The sequence below is a fragment of the Perognathus longimembris genome, chromosome 11 (assembly GCF_023159225.1).
Source record: "Perognathus longimembris pacificus isolate PPM17 chromosome 11, ASM2315922v1, whole genome shotgun sequence".
Classification (NCBI taxonomy): Eukaryota; Metazoa; Chordata; class Mammalia; order Rodentia; family Heteromyidae; genus Perognathus; species Perognathus longimembris.
The window spans coordinates 57,633,723-57,654,497 of NC_063171.1; the positions used below are offsets into that span (position 1 = coordinate 57,633,723).

General features: G+C 43.7%; 1 protein-coding gene across 2 annotated transcripts in view; it reads left to right on the forward strand.

The window, feature by feature from the left end:
* Positions 1 to 3,895: 3,895 nt before the first annotated feature.
* Positions 3,896 to 20,775, forward strand: part of Nucks1 (nuclear casein kinase and cyclin dependent kinase substrate 1) — a 32,448-nt gene continuing 15,568 nt past the window's right edge. The window contains exon 1 of one of the 2 annotated variants that reach the window (XM_048357060.1): positions 3,896 to 4,143. In XM_048357060.1, coding sequence (XP_048213017.1) covers positions 4,127 to 4,143 — 17 coding nt within the window. In that variant the 5' untranslated portion in view covers positions 3,896 to 4,126. The remainder of the gene's footprint in view (positions 4,144 to 20,775) is intronic. The other variant, XM_048357061.1, reaches the window with a different exon arrangement.

Consider the following 20,775-nt stretch of genomic DNA (forward strand, 5'->3'; position numbering starts at 1 on the left):
AGCAACTAAGGATATTTATTATTTTGAGATAGGAAGGGTTCACTATGTTGCTCAGGCTATCCTTGAATAACCAGGTGGAAATATGTGCTGGGCAGTTTGGGAGTATTAAGCTGGACCCCCACAGACAGGCAGAGGCTGGAACTTATTGGTAGAAGCATACCCATGCTAGTCCTGGACTCAAATGATCTTTTTACCTAGTTTCCTGAGTAGCTGGGATTACAGCCATGTACTACTGCACCAGGTTCCAGATATTGCTCCTAACAAAAAGGAATAACTGTCTTTTCTGTCACCTGAGACTTTTTTTGTTTCCAAATTGTCCCTTCAGAGTTGACAGATGGTAGTTCTGAAGTCTAGTCTATCACATGGTAAGTATCTTCAATTGCAAACAAACAGGTTGTGGCTGAGACAGGCACATAATGTTGTATGGGAATTCAGTAGTGAGAAACAAAGAAGCTACATTTCGAGAGGCTGAATTGGGAGTCTTTATTGGAGAGGCAGCAACTGCAGGTAGAAGCCTACTGTCTCAAAGACCTGCAGCTCCTCAAATACACTTAACACTGTTAAAAAAAAAAAAAAAAAAACAACACTGAACCATGAGAGGACAGGAAAGAAAGAGCAGAAAAACAATTCCAACAAACCAGATCACCTTCAATAAAGAGCTGCAATGGGATGCCATGGTGATTGGAGGAGAGCCGGGAGACATGAGGCATGGGGAGGCATGGCGTAATGGTGCCTGAGCTGGTCCAGGCTTAAACAGGGTCATAGGGAGCTTGAGAGTTCATGACTCAACACTGGCAGGTCTAGTAACCTAGGATCTAAGACCCTGCCTCTGCCCCAGTGAATTCAGGCACATACATCACCTGGGGAATGGGAGTTCACCTTCGTCCACCAGAAAGACAAAATGGCACCAGTTAAACTCAATTCCCCATCATCCAACACGTGGCCAAGATAGCACCTAGCATCCTTAGTAGGAAAGATTGTTTGGAAATGAGCTAGCTGGAACTGATCTTGAAGATGACAGTCTAGATTCTCTTGGTTCTAATAAGCATAGTTCTAAACTTGCCCAGTAAAAAGTAAAATAAAAGTTCCAGTCTTAAGTTATTTCCTTAGGAGGCAGTGTTGGTTGAAATAGAGTGATTAAGCAAATATCAGGGAGATGTTAGCTGAAGCTTCACCTTCACTGGCCATCTATACATTGGTCTTAGACTACACTAGCAGACCAAGGCATGGAAAGTCTGTTCTGATCTTTCCACCAGGCTGGTCATCATGGTGCCTATGGCTAATTCCATTCATTATCATATTAATGAGTAACAAGAACTCTGCCTCATCTCAATAACAGTATCTGCTAAAATAACAGGAACTTGTCCTAATTAATAAGCTTCCCACAAAGCTACTCTGTGATGGCTATACCACCCCAGTCTTACCACTAGCATTCTGTTATTAATATGAATAATAATACTTGGTATAAACATATTTGGATACCCATCAGGTTGATTATTTAAATAAAAAAAAAAAGAAAAGCGCTGGCGCTGGCAGTTCATGCCTCTAATTCTAGCTACTCAGGAGGCTGAGATCTGAGGATCTCAGTTCAAAGCCAGCTGGGGAGGAAAGTCCAAGAGACTCTTACCTCCAATTAAGCACTAGAAGTCCAAAGTGGAGCTGTGGGTCAAGTGTTAGCCTTCAGCAAAAATGCTCAGGGACACAGCCCAGACTCTGAGTTCAAGCTCTAGGATTGGAAAAACAACAACTAAAATATGGATAATGGGTCTAAGTAACACCATCTTGTCCTCACCATCATCCAGGAATCTTTTTTTTTTTTGCCAGTCCTGGGCCTTGGACTCAGGGCCTGAGCACTGTCCCTGGCTTCTTCCCGCTCAAGGCTAGCACTCTGCCACTTGAGCCACAGCGCCGCTTCTGGACGTTTTCTGTATATGTGGTGCTGGGGAATCGAACCTAGGGCCTCGTGTATCCAAGGCAGGCACTCTTGCCACTAGGCTATATCCCCAGCCCATCCAGGAATCTTAATAGATGATGGAGACTTTTCACCCAGTTCTGACAACTCTAGAGGTGAAATAGGTCGTTCTTTGAATTGCAGATTTGTCATGTGGTTTAGCTCCTAGAAAGTTTTGCTCCAGAGAATACTTGCCCTTCATTGCCCCGGATTATGCTTCCCTCACATTTAACATTTCTATTAGGTTTAGTTCCCAACCCGAATCATGTGGTTTTGCCTTTGTAAGTTTTGTGTTAGCAGCATTTAGGCCTGCAAACTTCTTGGGGACATGAGTCCACTTGCAGTGGCAGGCTTTCTAATAAAGACTCCTGATTCAATCTTTCAAAATGTGGCTTCTCTGTACCTACCTGATTGAATTCCCATGTAACACACAACAAAACACCTGAAGCCCGGTGTCAGTGACTCATGACTCTAGTCCTGGTCCTAGCTACTCAGGAAGCTGAGATTGGAGATCAAAGATCAAAGCCAGCCTGGATAGGTAAGCCAGTGGAACTTATCTCCAATTTACCAACAAAAAGCTGGAAGTGTTAAGAGTGCCAGCCCTGAGCAAAAAAGTTTAGGAACAGCACATAGGCCCTGAGATCAAGTCCCATGAAGGAAAGAAGGAAAGAAGGATGGAAGGAAGGGAGGGAAGGAAGGAAGGAAGGAAGGAAGGAAGGAAGGAAGGAAGGAAGGAAGGAAGGAAGGAATAGGAAAGAAAGGAAGGAAACCAGTTCTAACTGCACCAAAAGCAGGAATGTGACTAAGTTCTAGTACACAGGCCTTTAGGGGATATTTAAAACCCAACCATAACACGGAGTTAGCTATTTTTATAGGAATCCTGAGCTCTGTCTCTTAGTTTTCAGCATCCAACAAATGACCCGTGCTCAGGAATGATTTTAAAGTCTTAAGCAAGCCACACCTACCTACCAAGAATGAGTCCTCTTTTTAAATACTTAATACACTTAAAGAGCACATGCAGCGTGCCAGAGATTGTTTTTTTTTTTTAAAGGCCTTTCAGAAAGGAAACTACTATTAGGGTTATTTTTAATAACCCTACGATGTAGGTAGGTAGTGTTGGTTCCCACTTTGCAGATGATAAAACTGAGGTGGCAATTTCCCCCCCCCCCCAAATTATACGATTATTAAGCAATGGAATTAGTACTTTCATTAAAACTCCTTCGTGGCCCCAGAGCTCATGTCCCTGGTCACGGTGAATCTCTCTCCTTCCCGATGAAATAGTAATGTCTGAGCCTGAGGCTTAAATGACCCTGAAGTGGCTCTCTCAAGGACCAGAATGGATCATGGAGTTGGGGGGGGGGGGGGAATGAACATATTTCTTGAACCTGTCTCCCCGCTCCAGCAGCGTGGCTGGGCCCTTGCGACCTAACGGTAAAGCTCGGATGAGGGGCTTGCAGATTTAAGGTCAAATTTTTTGAACCTAAGGAATTTCCCTCCAAATCTGAAGCAACCCCTTAGTGACGAATCTGCTACCCACACCCCCCTCCCCCACGGGTCCTGAAATTAATAGATTTTTTTCCCCTTGGTGAACAAGGCAGACGAAATGTGACGCGGCTGCACAAACGCCCAAGGACGCCGAGCCTTACATCATCCCGGTCGTTCCAATTTACAATCCATGGCGAATCTGCACCTCCGGCGGGGAAGCCAGGGGGCGGGCTGAGCAGCGACCATTTTTGTTTTGCGGCCGTGCGCTCTCAGACCATCTTGACTAACAGGACCCCACGGAGGAGGCGGGGCCTATCAGAGGGCGGGGCGGGGCCAAAGAGACGTGATGATTCAAATGGACTAATGAGCAGGGCGCATCTGGCAGAGGCGGCCAATGAGCGGGCGTGTTGGGGCGGAGCGCACAAGCCCTAGTGTGCTCGGTTGTACCGCAGCTTTGGCGCATTTTCGGCTGGTTTGATTCATCCATTTTGAAGAGACGGGGGAGCGGGGGGCTCGTCTGATTCAGGGACCCCGAACCAAGGAGCAGCGGAGTTTGAGACACCAGCAGCTCGGGACTCGGCGGCCGCGGCCTCCTTGGCCGAAGTTCGGGGGGGGTGGGGCGCCGAGTGCGCGGGGTGGGGGGGGTCGTGGTCTTTGGCTTCTCGACTCGGTCCTGTTTGGACAGCGAACATGTCTCGGCCTGTCAGGTCAGTACGGAGCCCGAGGCCTGGAGCGGGCGGTGGGGGTTGGGAGTGAGGGGCGAGGTGTGGGGGGGGGCGCACACCCGGAGTGGACCTCCCGGGTCTCTCCCCCTCCCCCTCGGCCTCCTCCCTCGCGGGGCCCGCGCGCGCCCGTGGACGTGGGGAGCCCCCGGCGCGCGGGGGCCGGCGGCAGCGCGCCCGTCCGTGCGCGCGCCCTCCCTGCCCCACGCCGCAGCCCGCGCTCCGCTCTGCCCCGCCGCCTCCCCCACCCGCCGCCTCGGAGCGGGCGGGGTGTTCGCGAGCCGCCAGGACCGGAGGGGGAGGGGTGCGGAGTCGTCGCCGCGGAGCAAGGCCCCACCTCCGCGGGGCCGGCCCCGGAACTCGGCGGGGAGACGCCGGGCCCCGCCGCCGCCGTCGACGCGGAGGGCGGAGGACGCGGTGTGACCCCAGCCTCTCGCGACTTGCGCGGGGACACCCGGCCTTCTGGGGCACAGCGGGTTGGGGTGAGGGGTTCCGGGCGAGGGGAGGGGCCGCAGGTCGCGGGGCCCCGCCTTCCGGGCCGGGCGTGGGCGGAACCTCCCACCCCCAACCCCCCTTTCCTGGCTAAAGTGACTAAACCCCTTGAAATAGTGGACGGCTCTCCCCTCCAGGTCGGAGTTTTGAGAACATCAGACACCCACCCCACCCCAAATTCGCTTTTGCTTCGGACTGGAAATGTCCGTCCTTGGGGACACGTCCATTCCCAGGGAGGTGCGGGTTAACGGCGCAACCCAAATCCCGTGTGGTTCTCGTTCCACCCTCGCCCGGCCTATGCGTCTCGGGGTATGTCTGTAACCCTCTCTCGGGGTGTCTCTCATCCTAAAGGAAAGACATAGGTGTCGTTAACCAGCAGACTTTTATTTGCACGTTTCAACAAGTTTGCTGCCCCTCTCCCTCCCGGGTGTTGGGTGGGTGGGTGGGGGGCGGAATCGCCATTCACCCTTCTCCCTTCTCCAGGCTAGGTTTTGGAATGTGCCATTTGTGAAGGGGTGTGGCCCAGGCCCGCTGGTGAAGCCTTTTTAAAAAGAGGTGCGCTGTTGTAAATAAATATAACTCTTACTACAAAGGACTGGCTACTTTGTGTAGTGTTTTCTAAACAGATAAAGGTTTCGTTTTTTGGATGTCTGTATAGTCGCTTCCCCTTCATTTCAAGTTTTGTGGGTAGCAGGAATTTTCAAATAGTGGTTTGGGAGCTTGGGAAGGGTTCAGTCCCGAACCTTTCTGTCTGGATGCAGCTCAGCGGAAATGGGAATGCGGAAAGTGAAGCTTGTTTTTCCACCGTGCACCATCTCCTCCACCCTGAAAGTTTTCCAGGCTTTGGGCAAGGAGTCAGGATGGTTCTTTCAGATGATAGGATGGATTCGACTAGTCATTCCTATCCATGGATTCAGAATGTTTTCTTTAGGGCTAGGTAGTGATGGCAATATTGCCGTAAAGATTTTTGGGGGGTGAGGGCAAGGGGTGCCGGTCCTGGGGATTGAACTCGGGGTTTAGGTGCTGTCACATCTTTATCAGCTCAAGGCTGGCGCTCTACCATCCGAACCACACACTACACTTCTGGTATTTTTTGGAGGTTTATTGGAAGATGAGTCCCTTGGACTTTTCTGCCCAGGCTGAGTTTTTCGAAATTCCCATCCTCAGATCTCAATCTCCTGAGTTGTTTAGGATTACAGACATGAGTGGGCTTATGTCTACTAAATGTTTCTTTTTTTTTTTTTTTTTTGGCCAGTCCTGGGGCTTGGGCTCAGGGCCTGAGCACTGTCCCTGGCTTCTTTTTGCTCAAGGCTAGCACTCTGCCACTTGAGCCACAGCGTCACTTCTGGCCATTTTCTGTTTATGTGGTGCATGAGGAATTGAACCCAGGGCCTCATGTATACAAGGCAAGCACTCTTGCCACTAGGCCATATCCCCAGCCCCTACTAAATGTTTCTTATATCTGGAACTTTTATCTTCTGGAAGTAATTACTGTGTGGTAAAAATTAAATCACCGTTTTCTCTCAGCCTTAGATTTCAGGTCACTTTTTCTAATTTTATTTAATTGATGTATTTTTGCTAACCTGGGGCTTGAACTCAGGGCCTGAGCACTGTCCCTAGCTTCTTTTTGCTCAAGGCTAGCACTGTACCACTTGAGCCACAGCGCCACTTCTGGCTTTTTCTATATATGTGTTGCTGAAGAATTGAACCCAGGGCCTCTTAACACCAGGCCATATTCCCAGCCCTCTAATTTTATTTTTGGTGATACTAGGGTTTGACCTCATGACCTCATGCTTGCTTAGCTAAGTAGAGTTTCTTTTTTTTTTTTTGGCCAGTCCTGGGCCTTGGACTCAGGGCCTGAGCATTGTACCTGGCTTCTTCCCGCTCAAGGCTAGCACTCTGCCACTTGAGCCACAGCGCCGCTTCTGGCCGTTTTCTGTATATGTGGTGCTGGGGAATCGAACCTAGGGCCTCGTGTATCCGAGGCAGGCACTCTTGCCACTAGGCTATATCCCCAGCCCCTAAGTAGAGTTTCTTAACATTTGAGCCATTCCCATCAAATTTTGGTCTTTATTGGGATTTTCTTATTTAAAATCAGAATTTTTGTCTCCAGAGTTAAACATTGGAATGGGAACAGCTTTTTGCTGGAAAACTTGGGATATTTTATATCATTGGCTGGGGCTATATTGAGCACATTTTAGTTTTTTTTAAGTGATTGTGATTGTTATGCTCTTTTCTTACTCAGTATGTTAGTAAAAAAATATATATTGCTGCCCTGCCATTAATGTAAAGTAATGTTTTGGGCATTTTTGGTTAGTTTCAATTTATTTCAGAGTGACATGGTCGGTTTCCTTCCTTTATTTTTGGTCATGGGTTTTGAACTTGGGGCTTGGCCATGTCCCTGAGCTCTTGCTCAAGGCTAGCTAGCACTCTACCACTTGGGGCCACAGAGCCACTTCCAGTTTTCTTTGGTTAATTGGAGATAAGATTCTCTTGCACTTTCAACTGTGATCCTCAGATCTTGGTTTCTGATTATATTTTAGTGATAACGTCTTGTAAATTTTTTTTAAAAAGTCTATGATATGCCTAATAAGGCAGAAATTATTAAATTTGAGTTTAGTGTTGTATTGAATTTTGCATTAAAAGTCTGGGAAATGCTGTTTCAAAATATAATTGTAAAGTCTGATACAGCAGAGCATTTAACAACAGCAGAACACAGACATTGACTTGGCTTCAAAATGTGCTCTTACAAAACATGAAGCAAGTGTTGAAGAATATTTTGCAGTTTTCTGTTTATTTTTGCCAGTGATGTACACTGGACTGGGAATTGAACCTTTGATCTTAATATGAACCTAATATTTAAAGAACAATTAGAAATGTGCTAATAGTATTTCACTGACTTCTAAGTGAAGTCTGAGATGGGCTGGTCTGCTGCAATGTAGTTGTCACAGTGTAGTAACACATTGCTTTTCTATTTTTATTTACTTGTGAAGATTGACCCAAGGGTCTCACATGTTAAGCAGGTGCTATTCCACTGAGTCATATCACCAGCTAGCACATTATCTCTAAGGTGTTTTTGTTGTTTATTTATTTATTTACTTACTTTGCCAGTCCTGGGGCTTGAACTCAGGACCTGGGCACTGTCCTTAGCATTTTTGTTCAAGGCTAGCACTCTACCACTTGAGCCAGAGCACTGTTTCTGGCCTTTTCTATTTATGTGGTACTGAGGAACCCAGGGCTTCCAGCGTGCTAGGCAAGCGAGCACTAAGCTACATTCCCAGCCCTGTTTCTAAGATTTTTCCATGCAAAATTGTTAATACATTTACTACTTGTTTTGACAGCTCAAATATTTTGAGTCTTAGATTCAAATTACTAACACAAAATAACAATAGTCCTGGAAGTAAGAAGAATGGGAAGTAAACTCAGTTCACAAAGGGACCTTGTACCAAACACTAGCAGGTGTTGAGTTCAGCTTAGAATCTACATTTCTTCATTTCAAGCCCAGCCTATTCTACCACAGTCATAATCAGTTTACCTTCTGCTTGATAAATAGCAATTTTTTCAGTGTTAACTAAAGAACATAGTTGGGGGCTTTTTTATTTTAACTTTTCAGAATGTTTTCATCCTTGTGAAGTGAAGCACAGTATTACTTATAAAGATGATTTGTGGGCTGGTAATATCCCTTAGTGATAGAGTACTTGCCTACATGCATAAAGCCCTGGGTTCGATTCCTCAGCACCACATAAAGCCACAAGTGCTGTTGTGGTTCAAGAGGTAGAGTGCTAGCCTTGAGCAATAGGAAGCCAGGGACAGTGCTCAGCCCTGAGTTCAAGCCCCAGGACTGGCAAAAAGATAATTTGCCCAGACCAGAGCCCTGGTTTCTTAGTCCAGCTTGCTTTATTCTTCTACACACTGACTTAATAGTGATCCAAGTCACTCAAATCAGTCTGTTCCTTGTAACTTAAGTATGATTGATGACACCTGTTGTTTCATACCTAAAAAGTACAAAGAATTTTTTTTTTAATTTTGTCAGTTGGAGCACTAGAACTCAGAGCTTTTTCTGCTCGGGACTAGCACTTTACCACTTTGAGCCACAGTGCCACTTCAGTTTTCTGGTGGTTAATTGAAGATGAGAGTCTCATGGACTTTCTGCCTGGGCTGGCTTGGGATCCTCAGATCTCAGCCTCCTGACTAGCTGGGATTATAGCCATGAGCTTCTAGCGCCCAAGCACATAAATTGTTAACTCTTGGTGGAGAATTTTTTAGGAAGAACATGACCAAAGTATTTTAATATGAGCACTTTTCAGTACAATTAAAAAAATATTTTTTCGGGGCTGGGGATATGGCCTAGTGGCAAGAGTGCTCGCCTCGTATACATGAAGCCCTGGGTTCGATTCCCCAGCACCACATATACAGAAAATGGCCAGAAGTGGCGCTGTGACTCAAGTGGCAGAGTGCTAGCCTTGAGCACGAAGAAGCCAGGGACAGTGCTCAGGCCCTGAGTCCAAGACCCAGGACTGGCCAAAAAAAAATATTTTTTTTTCAGGTATATTTTAAATTAAAATGATAAATTTGAAAAGCGACGCCTGGGCACCAGTGGCTCATGCCTGTAATCCTAGCTACTCAGGAGGCTGAGATCTGAGGAGCACAGTTTGGAGCCGGCCTGGGGCAGAAAGTGAGACTCTCATCTCTACTAAAAAAAAAAAAAAAAAAAAAAAAACAACGGAAGTGGACCTGTGGCTTAAAGTGGTAAAGCACTAGCCTTGAACAATGGGAGCTGAGACTGCACAGAGGCCCCAACAACTGACCAAAAAAAAAAAAAAAGAGAGAAAAGCTAAGACTTCATTCTTAAGTCCAGTTCCTTCAACTTAATAGTGAAAGCTTTAATACCCAAAGTATTAAAATATAGAGGTAATAGCAAGGCTGGGTTTAGACTTACAATCTGGGGTTGGAGGCATGGCCTATGTGGTAGAATTCCAAAAGCCTTGGAGACCAAGTTCAGGCCCTGGTCAAAAAAAAAACAACCCTTAGCAATTTTGTTTTCTACTAGATTTGTGTTTACTCCATAGTTAATATATATCTGTCCCTAGTTTGAAACTACTAGAACCATTTATTTATGTTGCTCATCACTGGTCTGGAGTACTTCTGTGATCTAAAAGTTTTGTGTGTGTGTGCCCTTGGGCTTTCCTCAGGGCCTAGTCCCTATCCCTTATATTTTTCCACTCAAGGTTGGTACTCTACCCCTTGACCCTCATCTCTACTGCTAGCTTTTTGGTGTTTTATTGGAAATAAGGATCTCAGATTTTTTTCTTTTTCTTTGTTTTGTTTTGTCAGTCTTGGGACTTGAACTCTGGGCCTGGGCTCTGTCCCAGAGCTCTTCAGCTCATAGCTAGCACTCTACCACTTTAGCCACAGCACCACTTGCAGATTTCTGGTGGTTTTGAGATAAGAATCTCACAACCTTTTCTGCCCAGGCTGGCAATGAACCATGATCCTTAGATCTCAGCCTCCTGAGTAGCTAGTATTTACAAGTATGAGCCACCAGTGCTTGGCCTAAGTATTTTGAATTTTTACACTAAGTAAGTAAAGATGGTTAAAAATTTTCATATATAAATCAGGGTTTACCACCAAGTAATTTTGTTTGCTTGTTGCCAGACCTGGGGCTTGAATTTAGGGCCTGAGCACTGTCCCTGAGCTTCTTTTGCCCAAAGCTAGCACTCTACCACTTGCCACACCGCATCACTTCTGGCATTTCTCTGTTTATGTGGTGCTGAGGAATCCAACCCAGGGCCTTCATTCATGCTAGGCAAGCACTCTATCACTAAGCCACATTCTTAGCCCACCACCAGGTAAGTTTTGTAAAACTTAGTTTTCAAAACTTTGGGATTTCCAATTTTTGAATTGGAGACATTGTGGACCTTCGGTGGCATAAGTTGAAAAAGTAGAATCACTTCCATGTTAAGTAGAATTGTAATTCACTAAGCAATTATATTCTGGCAGATACTTTATACATATTTCAAAATCATGCAGCAAGATATACTCTTCCCATTTCACAGTTCCTCTTGACTATTAAGAGATAAAGCAGTAATTTGAATCCAGGTGAAGTTAGCACAAAACCAGTGTGATTCTACATGACACAATTATAAGATCTTTATAGTGATGATAGCACACTTTGGAGGGGGTTATAGTTCTTAACAGGAGTTCTGTCTGAGAGGACTGACTTTAAAGTCAGTTGGACCTATGGATAATAGAGAGTGAGAGAAAAGAGGAAAACACATGGGAAAGAAAAACAAGCAAATGTTTAGAGTGAGCCTTTTGACAGCAGTATATTAGGTTGCACTTTTAAGTTTTTGTATTTCCTAATATGAGACTATTATCTCATTAAGTGAAGAAATTCCAAGGCCACTTAATAGATAATATAAAACAGTTACAGCTTCAGAAAACCTCCAAACAGTTCAGCTAATTTAATCCAAGGTGACTAAATATTTTGTTCAGTGAACAAAATTTATCATAGTATTAGAAGAAAAATCAAAGGCATTTGAAAAAAGGTTCAACACCTATTGCATACCTTTAATGCATTAAAATTAAAATGTTAAGATTAAAATTAGAGTAGATTCAATGGTGAAGGTTACGAATAAAGGCAAGCAGACTTAGTATCTTAAGCCTCATTTAGTGATAAAAGTAAATTTTGGGAGAGGTAGCAGTGAAGCAAAAAAATTGGTGTTGGGAGACTTTGTTACAGCCTTTTCTGGGTCTGTGTAATACAGATGTTGAATGCCCTCACACAACATTTTGAAATAAAGCTTTCTCATCAATTTGTTCTAGCTCTAAAATTACCATTCATTATCAAGGAGGAAGATGATTACAAATAAAAGCTTGTTTTTTTGGAGTTTTTGTGTTGTTTTTCACAGAAAGGCAAAACTATCACCATACTGTATAATTCCAGAAAATTGCATTATAGTCAACATATTATTGCTGTGCTAATTTTATTTTTTTTTAATTTCTTACCTGCAAAGAGAAATAATAGTGACTTCATTAGTCTAGATTCAGAAATAGCTTCTCTCATTTTGCACAATACAAGGAAACCTTTGACATAGTGAAGAGAACTACATTGGTCATACTGGGCATCCTTGTTTAGTTGTGAAAAATCTATCTAGATTCCAGGATGTAGAACTGATTGTAGTAGAATTAATTGCATTGCCTTCCAGGGGCTTGAACTCCGGGCCTAAGTACTGTCCTTGGCTTCTTTCTGCTCAAGGCTAGCACTCTACCACTTGAGCCACAGTGCCACGTCCAGCCTTTTCTCTATCTGTGGTGCTGAGGAATTGAACCCAGGGCAAGCATTCTACCACTAGGCCACATTCCCAGCCCCTGCATTGCCATTTTTAAGATGAGTGTCATAATTACAGATATTTGAAATACCTTAGATGGAAGAAACCACTGGCTGCCTAAGGTGCTTCAACTAAGCAATATCTTAAGCCTACGTATTTAATTGTGTACTTGTTCAGTTTTGTGAACAAGTGACCTTTAGGGAGATTTCTTTTCCAGCTACTGTAGGTTGAAGTGTAGAATCATTTATCTGCTAAGATAAGACAATCTAGCCAGGTGCTGGTGGCTCCTGCCTTTAATACTAGCTGCTCAGGAGGCTTAGATCTGAGGATTGCAGTTTGAAGCCAGCCTGGGCAGGAAAGTCTGTTAAAGTCTTAATCCAAAAAAGAAAAAAGATCATCTGGAAAATAATGTCCTTGAAACTAAAATTTAGCTTGACTGTTGAAATTCAATTTATTGGTTGGAACAGAGTAACAAGATACAACTCTCGTTATCCAAGGCCATGCCACTGCTGAGAAGCTTCGTAGTCATTCAGTACAAAACAACAACAGCAAAAACTTGCTTTTTTCTTGACAAGAATAATGGTTGGCTAAAATCAAGAGACTTGCCCAGGCACTAGTGGCTCGTGTTTGTAATCTAGCTACTTGGAAGGCTGACAATTAGAATCTCGGTTCAAAGCCAGCCTGAACACAGTTCTGAGAGACTTACTAACCTCTCTAACCAGAAGCAGCGGTGTGGCTCACATAGTGGCTTGCCAGCCTTGAGCACAAAAGGCCAAGTGAGAGCATGAGGCCCTAAGTTCAAGCCCTAGTACTGGTACAAAATAAGACTCAAGAGACTTGTATCCATAAGAATGAAATATTGAAACTTCTTGTCAAAAGGATCTAAGTCATTGTGACACAACTATTTCTAAGGTGATGGATTGCTGGCTGCCACATTCTACATCTTGGTTGCTATATTCCAAGTGATACAAGACTCTAGATCCACTTTGCAGGCAGGACTTGATCTCTGCTCCTTTAACACAGTCCCATGCTTCGAGCCTCTAAATACTGATGTACTGATTTGTATTTGCCTTCGTTGTTTCCTTTCCTCAAAGTCGTAGAATTATTTTTTTTCTCCTGTTAATGTGAGGTACCTCATACTATGATATGTTTTTTCCTTGTGATATGGGCCTAATATGGTCGGTCAGGCTACAGATTTTGACTCTGGTGATTGCTCTAGATGATTTGAAAGATCCCTTCAGTCTCTCACCCATTTGAAGCTTCTGTTCCCAGTTGAATAAGTTTTGCATTAAGCTTCTATTGGGGAGAAAATGTTTTCCTCTATGGTAAAACAATATTATAAGTCATAAAGCAAAATAACTTGAGTCCTGAGAATAAGTGTTAATTAAGGATTAGAGTTGTGGCTTGTGAGAAGTGCTCACTAAATAGTCAAAATGTAATTACGCAATGCCAGTCTCCGTGTTCGAGTCCTGTGTTCTGGCTTGTCTCCGATCACCATGGTGTCCCACTTCAGCTCTCCATTGGAGCTGAATTGGTTTGTTGGTATTGTTTTTGTTCTATCTTTCCTCTCCTGCCTATTTCCTGGCAGTGTGATTTACAGACTTAGTAATAACTGGCTACCTGCAGACTGCTAATGCTCTAATAAAGACTCCAAGTCAGTAAATGTTCTGTAGGAAGACTGACACCTAGTAAATGGCCAATCATTCAGATCTTATGCCTTCCTGGAACTTGGCTTTCTCATTTGAAAAATTTAGAAACTATTTCCTGTAATTTTCTTTTGTTTTTCTCCTTCCTTCCTCCCTCCCTCCCTCCCTTCCTTTCTTCCTTTTTTGCTGGTTATGTGGCTTGAGCTCAGGGCCTGAACACTGTTCCTGAGTTCTTTTGCTGAGGGCTCATGTTCTGCCACAGCTCCATTTCCAGCTTTTACTGGTTAATTGGGAGATAACAGTCTCATGGACTTTGCTGCCCGGGCTGGCTTTGAACCGCCATCCTTATACCCTAGCCTCCTGACTAGTATTATAGGCATGAGCCACCAGAGCCTGGTTCTTGTAATTTTCTTGTTTACTTTTCTTTGCCTTGGCAGGCTAGGCAAATAACCACTAAGCTGTATCTTCAGCCTTTGAGTTTTACATTTTAAAAAAGAGCTGGGTGCCAGTGGTTCACACCTGTAATCCTAGCTACTCAGGTGGCTGAGATCTGAGTAAGGATCATGGTTAGAAGTCAGCCCAGGCAGAAAGTTAACCGTGAGACTCTTATCTCCATTTAACCACTGAAAAACTGGAAGTGGCACTGTGGCTTCAGTGGTAAAGCCCTAGCCTTGAGCACAAAGATTCTCAGGGACAGTGCTGAGGCCCCAGACCCAACAACAAAAGTGAATAACCTAAGGCAAGTGCCAGTGTCTCATACCTATAGTACTAGCTATTCAGGAGGCTAAGATCTGAGGATCACAGTTCAAAGCCACCCTGGGCAGGAAAACTGGATTTTTTATTTTTTTTACCCCCAGTCAAGCATCAAGCTAGAAGTGGAGCTGTGGCTCAAGTGGTAGAGTGCTGGTCTTGAGCAAAAAAGCTCAGGGATAGTGCCCTGGTCCTGAGTTCAAGCCCCAGGACTGGTGTGTACGTGTGTGTGTGTACACACAAAGTAAATAACAATGACAAAATACATTAAAAAACAACACAGGGCTGGGGATATGGCCTAGTGGCAAGAGCGCTTGCCTTGTATACATGAGGCCCTGGGTTCAGTTCCCCAGTACCACATATACAGAAAATGGCCAGAAGTGGCGCTGTGACTCAAGTGGCAGAGTGCTAGCCTTGAGCAAAAAGAAGCCAGGGACAGTGCTCAGGCCCTGAGTTCACAGCCTAGGACTGGCAAAAAAAAACCCACACAGATTCTTGTTTACTTTGGGATAGTAAGGAGGGGGTACAGAAAGGGAGGATATGGGGTGAACAAATGCAGCAGTGGTACTCACTAGACAAAGAAATTACCCTGAGCTAAGTTTAGGCATCCTGGCCTCCAGTGAATTAACATTTTTTATTTTATTTATTTTGCTAGTCCTGGGTCTTGGACTCAGGGCCTGAGCACTGTCCCTGGCTTCTTTTTGCTCAAGGCTAGCACTCTACCACTTGAGCCACAGCGCCACTTCTGGCCGTTTTCTATATATGTGGTGCTGAGGAGTCAAACCCTGGGCTTCGTGCATACTAGGCAAACACTCTACCACTAAGCTATATTCTCAGCCTCTTTTTTTTTTTTTAATTTTTAATTAAAAATTTTTTTTTTGTCAGTCATGGGGCTTGAACTCTGGGTCTGGGTGCTTGCTGTCTCTGAGCTCTTAAAGCTCAAGGCTAGCCAACACTCTACTACTTGAGCCACAGTGCCACTTCCTGTTTTCTGGTGGTTAATTGGAGTTAAGAGTCTCATGAATTTTTCTGCCCAAACTGGCTTTGAACCTGTGATCCTCAGATCTCAGCCTCCTGTGTAGCTAGGGTTACAGGTGTGAGCCACCAGTGCCCAGCTGAATTAGCACTTTTATAGCCTAAGAATATGTCTTTAATCATCTTTGAGAAATAAAGGAGAGAGGCAAATACCCTAACTGTGTGTGTGTGCGCGCGTGCTAGTCCTGGGGCTTGAACTCAGACTAGGTTCAATAGGTACCATTTATTAGATAGTTAATACTACCTATTAATGGTTATAATGGGTACTATTTATTGGATAGTTATCTACCTGTCACACCTATATACTCAAAATCTTGATAGATAAGTATTCCTGTTTTGCAGTTAAGAAAATAATTTGTTCAAGGGCTGAGAGTGTAGCTTAGTGGTAGAGTGTTTGCCTAGCACACATGAAGCCCTGGGTTCAATTCCTCAGTACTGTATAAACAAAAAAGGCCAGAAGTAACACTGTGGCCCAAGTGGTAGATTGCTGGCCTTGAGCAAAAAAGCCCAGGGACAGTGCCCAGGCCCTGAGTTCAATCCCTAGGACTGGCAAAAAAAAGTTCCAAAACAAAACAGTTCAGTGGTTAGGGATTTAGCTCAGTGGAAGAGCACTTGTCTAGGAAATGCAAGGCCCTGAGTGTCAGGTCCTCAGCTCTAGGGGGAAAATAATAAATGACAGGAAACTGTTTACTGAAGGACATGATTAGAGTCAGGTTTTGGTGGCTCGTGTTTATAATCCTAGCTACTTAAGAGCCTGAAGATCATGGTTCAGAGCTAGCCAGGGCAGACTTTTATTTTTTGTGGTCATAGGGCTTGAACCTTAGGGTCTGAGTGCTGTCCTTGAGCTTTTCTGCTCAAGGCTAGTGTTCTACAACTTCGAGCCACAGCTCCACTTACAGTTTTCTGATGGTTAATTGGAGATAAGAGTTTTGCAGAGGGCTGGGGATATGGCCTAGTGGCAAGAGTGCCTGCCTCGTATACATGAGGCCCCGGGTTCAATTCCCCAGCACCACATATACAGAAAACGGCCAGAAGTGGCGCTGTGGCTTAAGTGGCAGAGTGCTAGCCTTGAGCAAAAAGAAGCCAGGGACAGTGCTCAGGCCCTGAGTCCAAGCCCCAGGACTGGCCAAAAAAAAAGAGTTTTGTAGAGACTCTTCTGCCCAGGCTGGCTTTGAACTGTAGTCTCAGATCTCAGCCTCCTGAGTAGCTAGGATTACAGGTGTGAGCCACCAGCATCCAACTAGACTAGATATTTTTTAACTCTGCCTCCCACAAAGTCTCAAAGCATGACAGATATAGATGAGTTCTGTGTCAGAATGTAACATGGCCTTCAGTATGATTCTTCATAGTCTTCTTTCCCATCCAAAATCCTCAAGAGCATAGTCTTTAACTGTACACATTCCTGTCAGCATTCTGGTTCTGAGAGCCTGCCAGAATTACCCATTGGACTCTACTTAATAGCACTCTACGTTTTTTTCCTAGCCTCATCCCAACTTTCCCCAACCTCCCACAATCCAGTTGGAAAAGCTTCTGAATCACATGGTTGGATATAGTCACAGAAACAGCCCCAATTTTCTTTCATGTTTCAGCATTTTATCATTACAAGATACCTGAGATGAACAAGTACAACTTAAGGGAGGAGGTGTGCCTTATGAGTGCCTGTCGTCGTTTCCCCACCACCACCAAAGGAGCTTGAACTCTGGGCCTGGGCACTGTCCCTCTTCAGCTCAAGGCTAGGTCTTACCACATGAGCCACAGTGCCACTGTGCACACAGGCCTCTGCACACACACATTCTTCATTTTTTTCATAAATCAGTGATTATAGCTAAGTCAGCTTGTACTACTTCACACTGAAATTTTAAAATGTAAGTAAAATTCATTTAACTGAGTTTAAGTGGAATGTGGTATTACAAATAAATTTTATTAAAACTTTTTGTTTTCTACATAAAGTTAGTGAAAATTATCCAATTTAAAGTCACATTCATAGATGCCACCTCTGGTTTTCTGAGTGGTTTACTGCAGATAAGAGTCTCACAGACATCTGCCTGGGCTGGCTTTGAACTGCAATCCTCAGATCTCAGCCTCTTAAGTAGCTGGGATTACAGGTATGAGCCACTGGTGCCCAGATTGAACCTCCATTACTTTGGCTAATGGTTTAGAGGTTTTTGTCCATAGTCCTCTAGCTCCCTTGTGATCCTGAAGCAATACTTTGAGCAAAAGAGTTCAGGGAAAGTGCCCAGGCCCTGAGTTCACGCCTCACAACTGACAAAAGTTCAAATGAGTGAAAGAAATAAATAATACAAAGGATGTGTGGTAAGATACAAGGTATAAAATATCTGCTAGCCAAGTAGCTTTCATTAAAAACTAAGTTCTGGAGCCAGGAATATGGCCTAGTGGTAGAGTTAAGAGTTCTTGCCTCATATACATGAAGCAAAAAAAATAAAAAATAAAAAAACCTAAGTTCTTATACTGAACCCACACTTAGTCTGTTTGATAAAGGTTGGCTAGTACCTTTACTTCTACTTACATGTCAAAGCCATAAATTAGCTAACATAGTTTATTTTTGCCAAGTTAAAATATTCTGTTTATGCTGTTCTTCATAAATGCACCCTTCACCATTCTGATAGTCCTTTTTTTATATATAGTTTTGTAGGAATATGCATGTTAGTACATGGCATCTAGAAGTTAAATAATTTCAGTTATAAAACATGGGATAGACTAAAACTATTAGCCTTCAAGTTTGAAAGTTATTAGGGATTAAGATTCAAAATACCCTCTTGTGAAGTGGTTTATAACTTATTGCCTGTGAGGCCAATGCACGGTTATTATTCCTAGCACTGCAAACTACCTATTCTCAGTTTGTTTCATAGACTAGTTACACTTTAGAGAAAAGGCCAGGCATGGTGATCCCAACATAGGAGGCTGGGGGCTGGGGATATGGCCTAGTGGCGAGAGAGCTTGCCTCGTATACATGAGGCCCTGGGTTCGATTCCCCAACACCACATATACAGAAAACGGCCAGAAGTGGCGCTGTGGCTCAAGTGGCAGAGTGCTAGCCTTGAGCAAAAAGGAAACCAGGGACAGTGCTCAGGCCCTGAGTCCAAGGCCCAGGACTGGCCAAAAAAAAAAAATACCAACATAGGAGGCTGACACAGGTTTTTGTATGTGTTTTTTGGGATGCGGGTGTTGTGTGTTTGTGTGTGTATGTAGTGGTACTTGAGTTTGAACTAAGGGCTTCATTGTGCTCTCACTTGAGAGTCATGCTTCCAGATCCTTTTGCTTTGGTTTCTTTCTTTGGTGCTAATACTGGGGCTTGAATTCAGGCTTTATACTTTTGTTTGAGTTTTTCCACTTACAAGCATTTTGCTGGTTAATTGGAGAGTCTTGAGCTGGCTTTGAACCTCAATCTTCAGATCTTAGCTTCGTGAGTAACAGGAAGCTTGAACCAGTGGTGCCCAGCTTGCTGTTGTTACTTTTTTTTTTTTTTCCTCAGTCCTGGGCCTTGAACTCAGGGCCTGAGCACTGTCCCTGGCTTCTTTTTGCTCAAGGCTGCACTCTACCACTTGAACCACAGTGCCACTTCCGACTTTTTCTATATCTGTGGTGCTGAGGCATCGAACCCAGGGCTTCATGTATACGAGGCAAGCACTCTTGCCACTAGGCCATATTCCCAGCCCACTGTTACTTTTGAGAGAATGTCTTGCTTGTGGTGTATTGTCTGTAATGCAGTCCTTTTATTTATGCTTTCCACTGTAGCTGGGGTGGCAGGCATGTGCCACCACACCCAGCCTTTTCTCTTTGAGATAAGATGTCTTGAATCTTTTGCCTGGGCTGACCTCAAGCTGATCCCCTTAAGTGTCTAGTTCAGTAGCACTTAACTTCATGCTTGTTGTTATACAATACTCCAAACTCTTCATTTTGCAGGACTGAACTGTCCATTAAACAATTCCCCATGGCTTCTAGCCCCTGGAACCACCATTCTGCTTTATGTCTTTGATGTATAGGTGGGATTAGTAGTAGTTTTTTTTTTTGTTGTTGTTGTTTTTTGGCCAGTCCTGGGGCTTGGGACTCGGGGCCTGAGCACTGTCCCTGGCTTCTTTTTGCTCAAGGCTAGCACTCTACTTCTTGAGCCACACTGCCACTTCTGGCTTTTTCTGTGTATGTGATGCTGAGGAATCGAACCCAGGGTTTCATGTTCATGCATGTTAGGCAAGCACTCTACCGCTAAGCCACATTCCTAGCCCTAGTAGTCTTTTGTTTTCCCCAGTACTGGAGTTAGAACTCAGGGCTTGGTGTTTGTTAGGCAGTTTTTCTACCACTGAGGCACTCCATGCACAAATAGTCATTTTTTTAGTTCCCTTAATAATGTGGAATCTTTGATAATATAAACTTGTCAGGCTAAAATAAAGTATGATTATCGAAGGAAATGGAAGGCAAATTTCCTTAGGATCTCTTTCCTCTTTCTAGAGCTGAGAGTGTGATCATTCTTTTCTCTACATGAAAGCCCCAAAGAATTCAGTCTCTACCCATATCAACCCTACATATGGCAAACAAGAGATCAGTGCTTCCATTTTCACTGTGTATCTTTAAGTGGTGTCTGAGTGTCCCTCTGCTTTTGTAGTGAGAAACATGCTTTTCTCCTTGTCCTCTCAGGTTACATTATATCCATTTAGGTCTGTAGTTGCACTGAATGTTATTTAAGACTCCTTTGCAAGCTAGTCTTTTTGAGTTCTAACATTGAAACATTCATCTAAAAGAGAATTTCAAACTTTCAAACTTAGAAGATACAGTAGGAAAATAAAGGTTAGTGATGTTGAAATATAAGTTAACTCACAGGAAGTACTTAAATCTCTTAGAATCAAAGAAATAGGTACACAGATTTGTGAGGCTAGTTTTTTACATTATATTTCTTCGTCAGTGGGGGAGACTATAAACATTATGTAATGTAGACTGGTCTAGAGCATGTGATTCTCCTGCCTTAAGTGTTGAGATTAGAAGTATACACCGGGGACCCCACCTTACTATACACCCTTTAGTAATGAAAAGCATCTGACTAGATCAGTTAAATTTTCCTTCCTCTTCTTTGTAGTCATAATTTATTAATAGCCATAACTTTTGTGCTTTATAATGTAATATAAGAACTGCTTTTGCCTTTAAAAACAACTCAGAAGTAATCTTGTACACAAGTGCTTGTATATACAATATGAATAAAATAACGTTTTAATTTGGGGCTTGTAAATATGTTTCTGTAAAGGATGTATGTGGTAAATTATGCATCTTTCTATTTTATGTATGTGTGTTTTAGGAGATGGAGAAGAATGTCATTACTGAGTTATAAGTACAGTTTGAAATCCTTTTCAAAT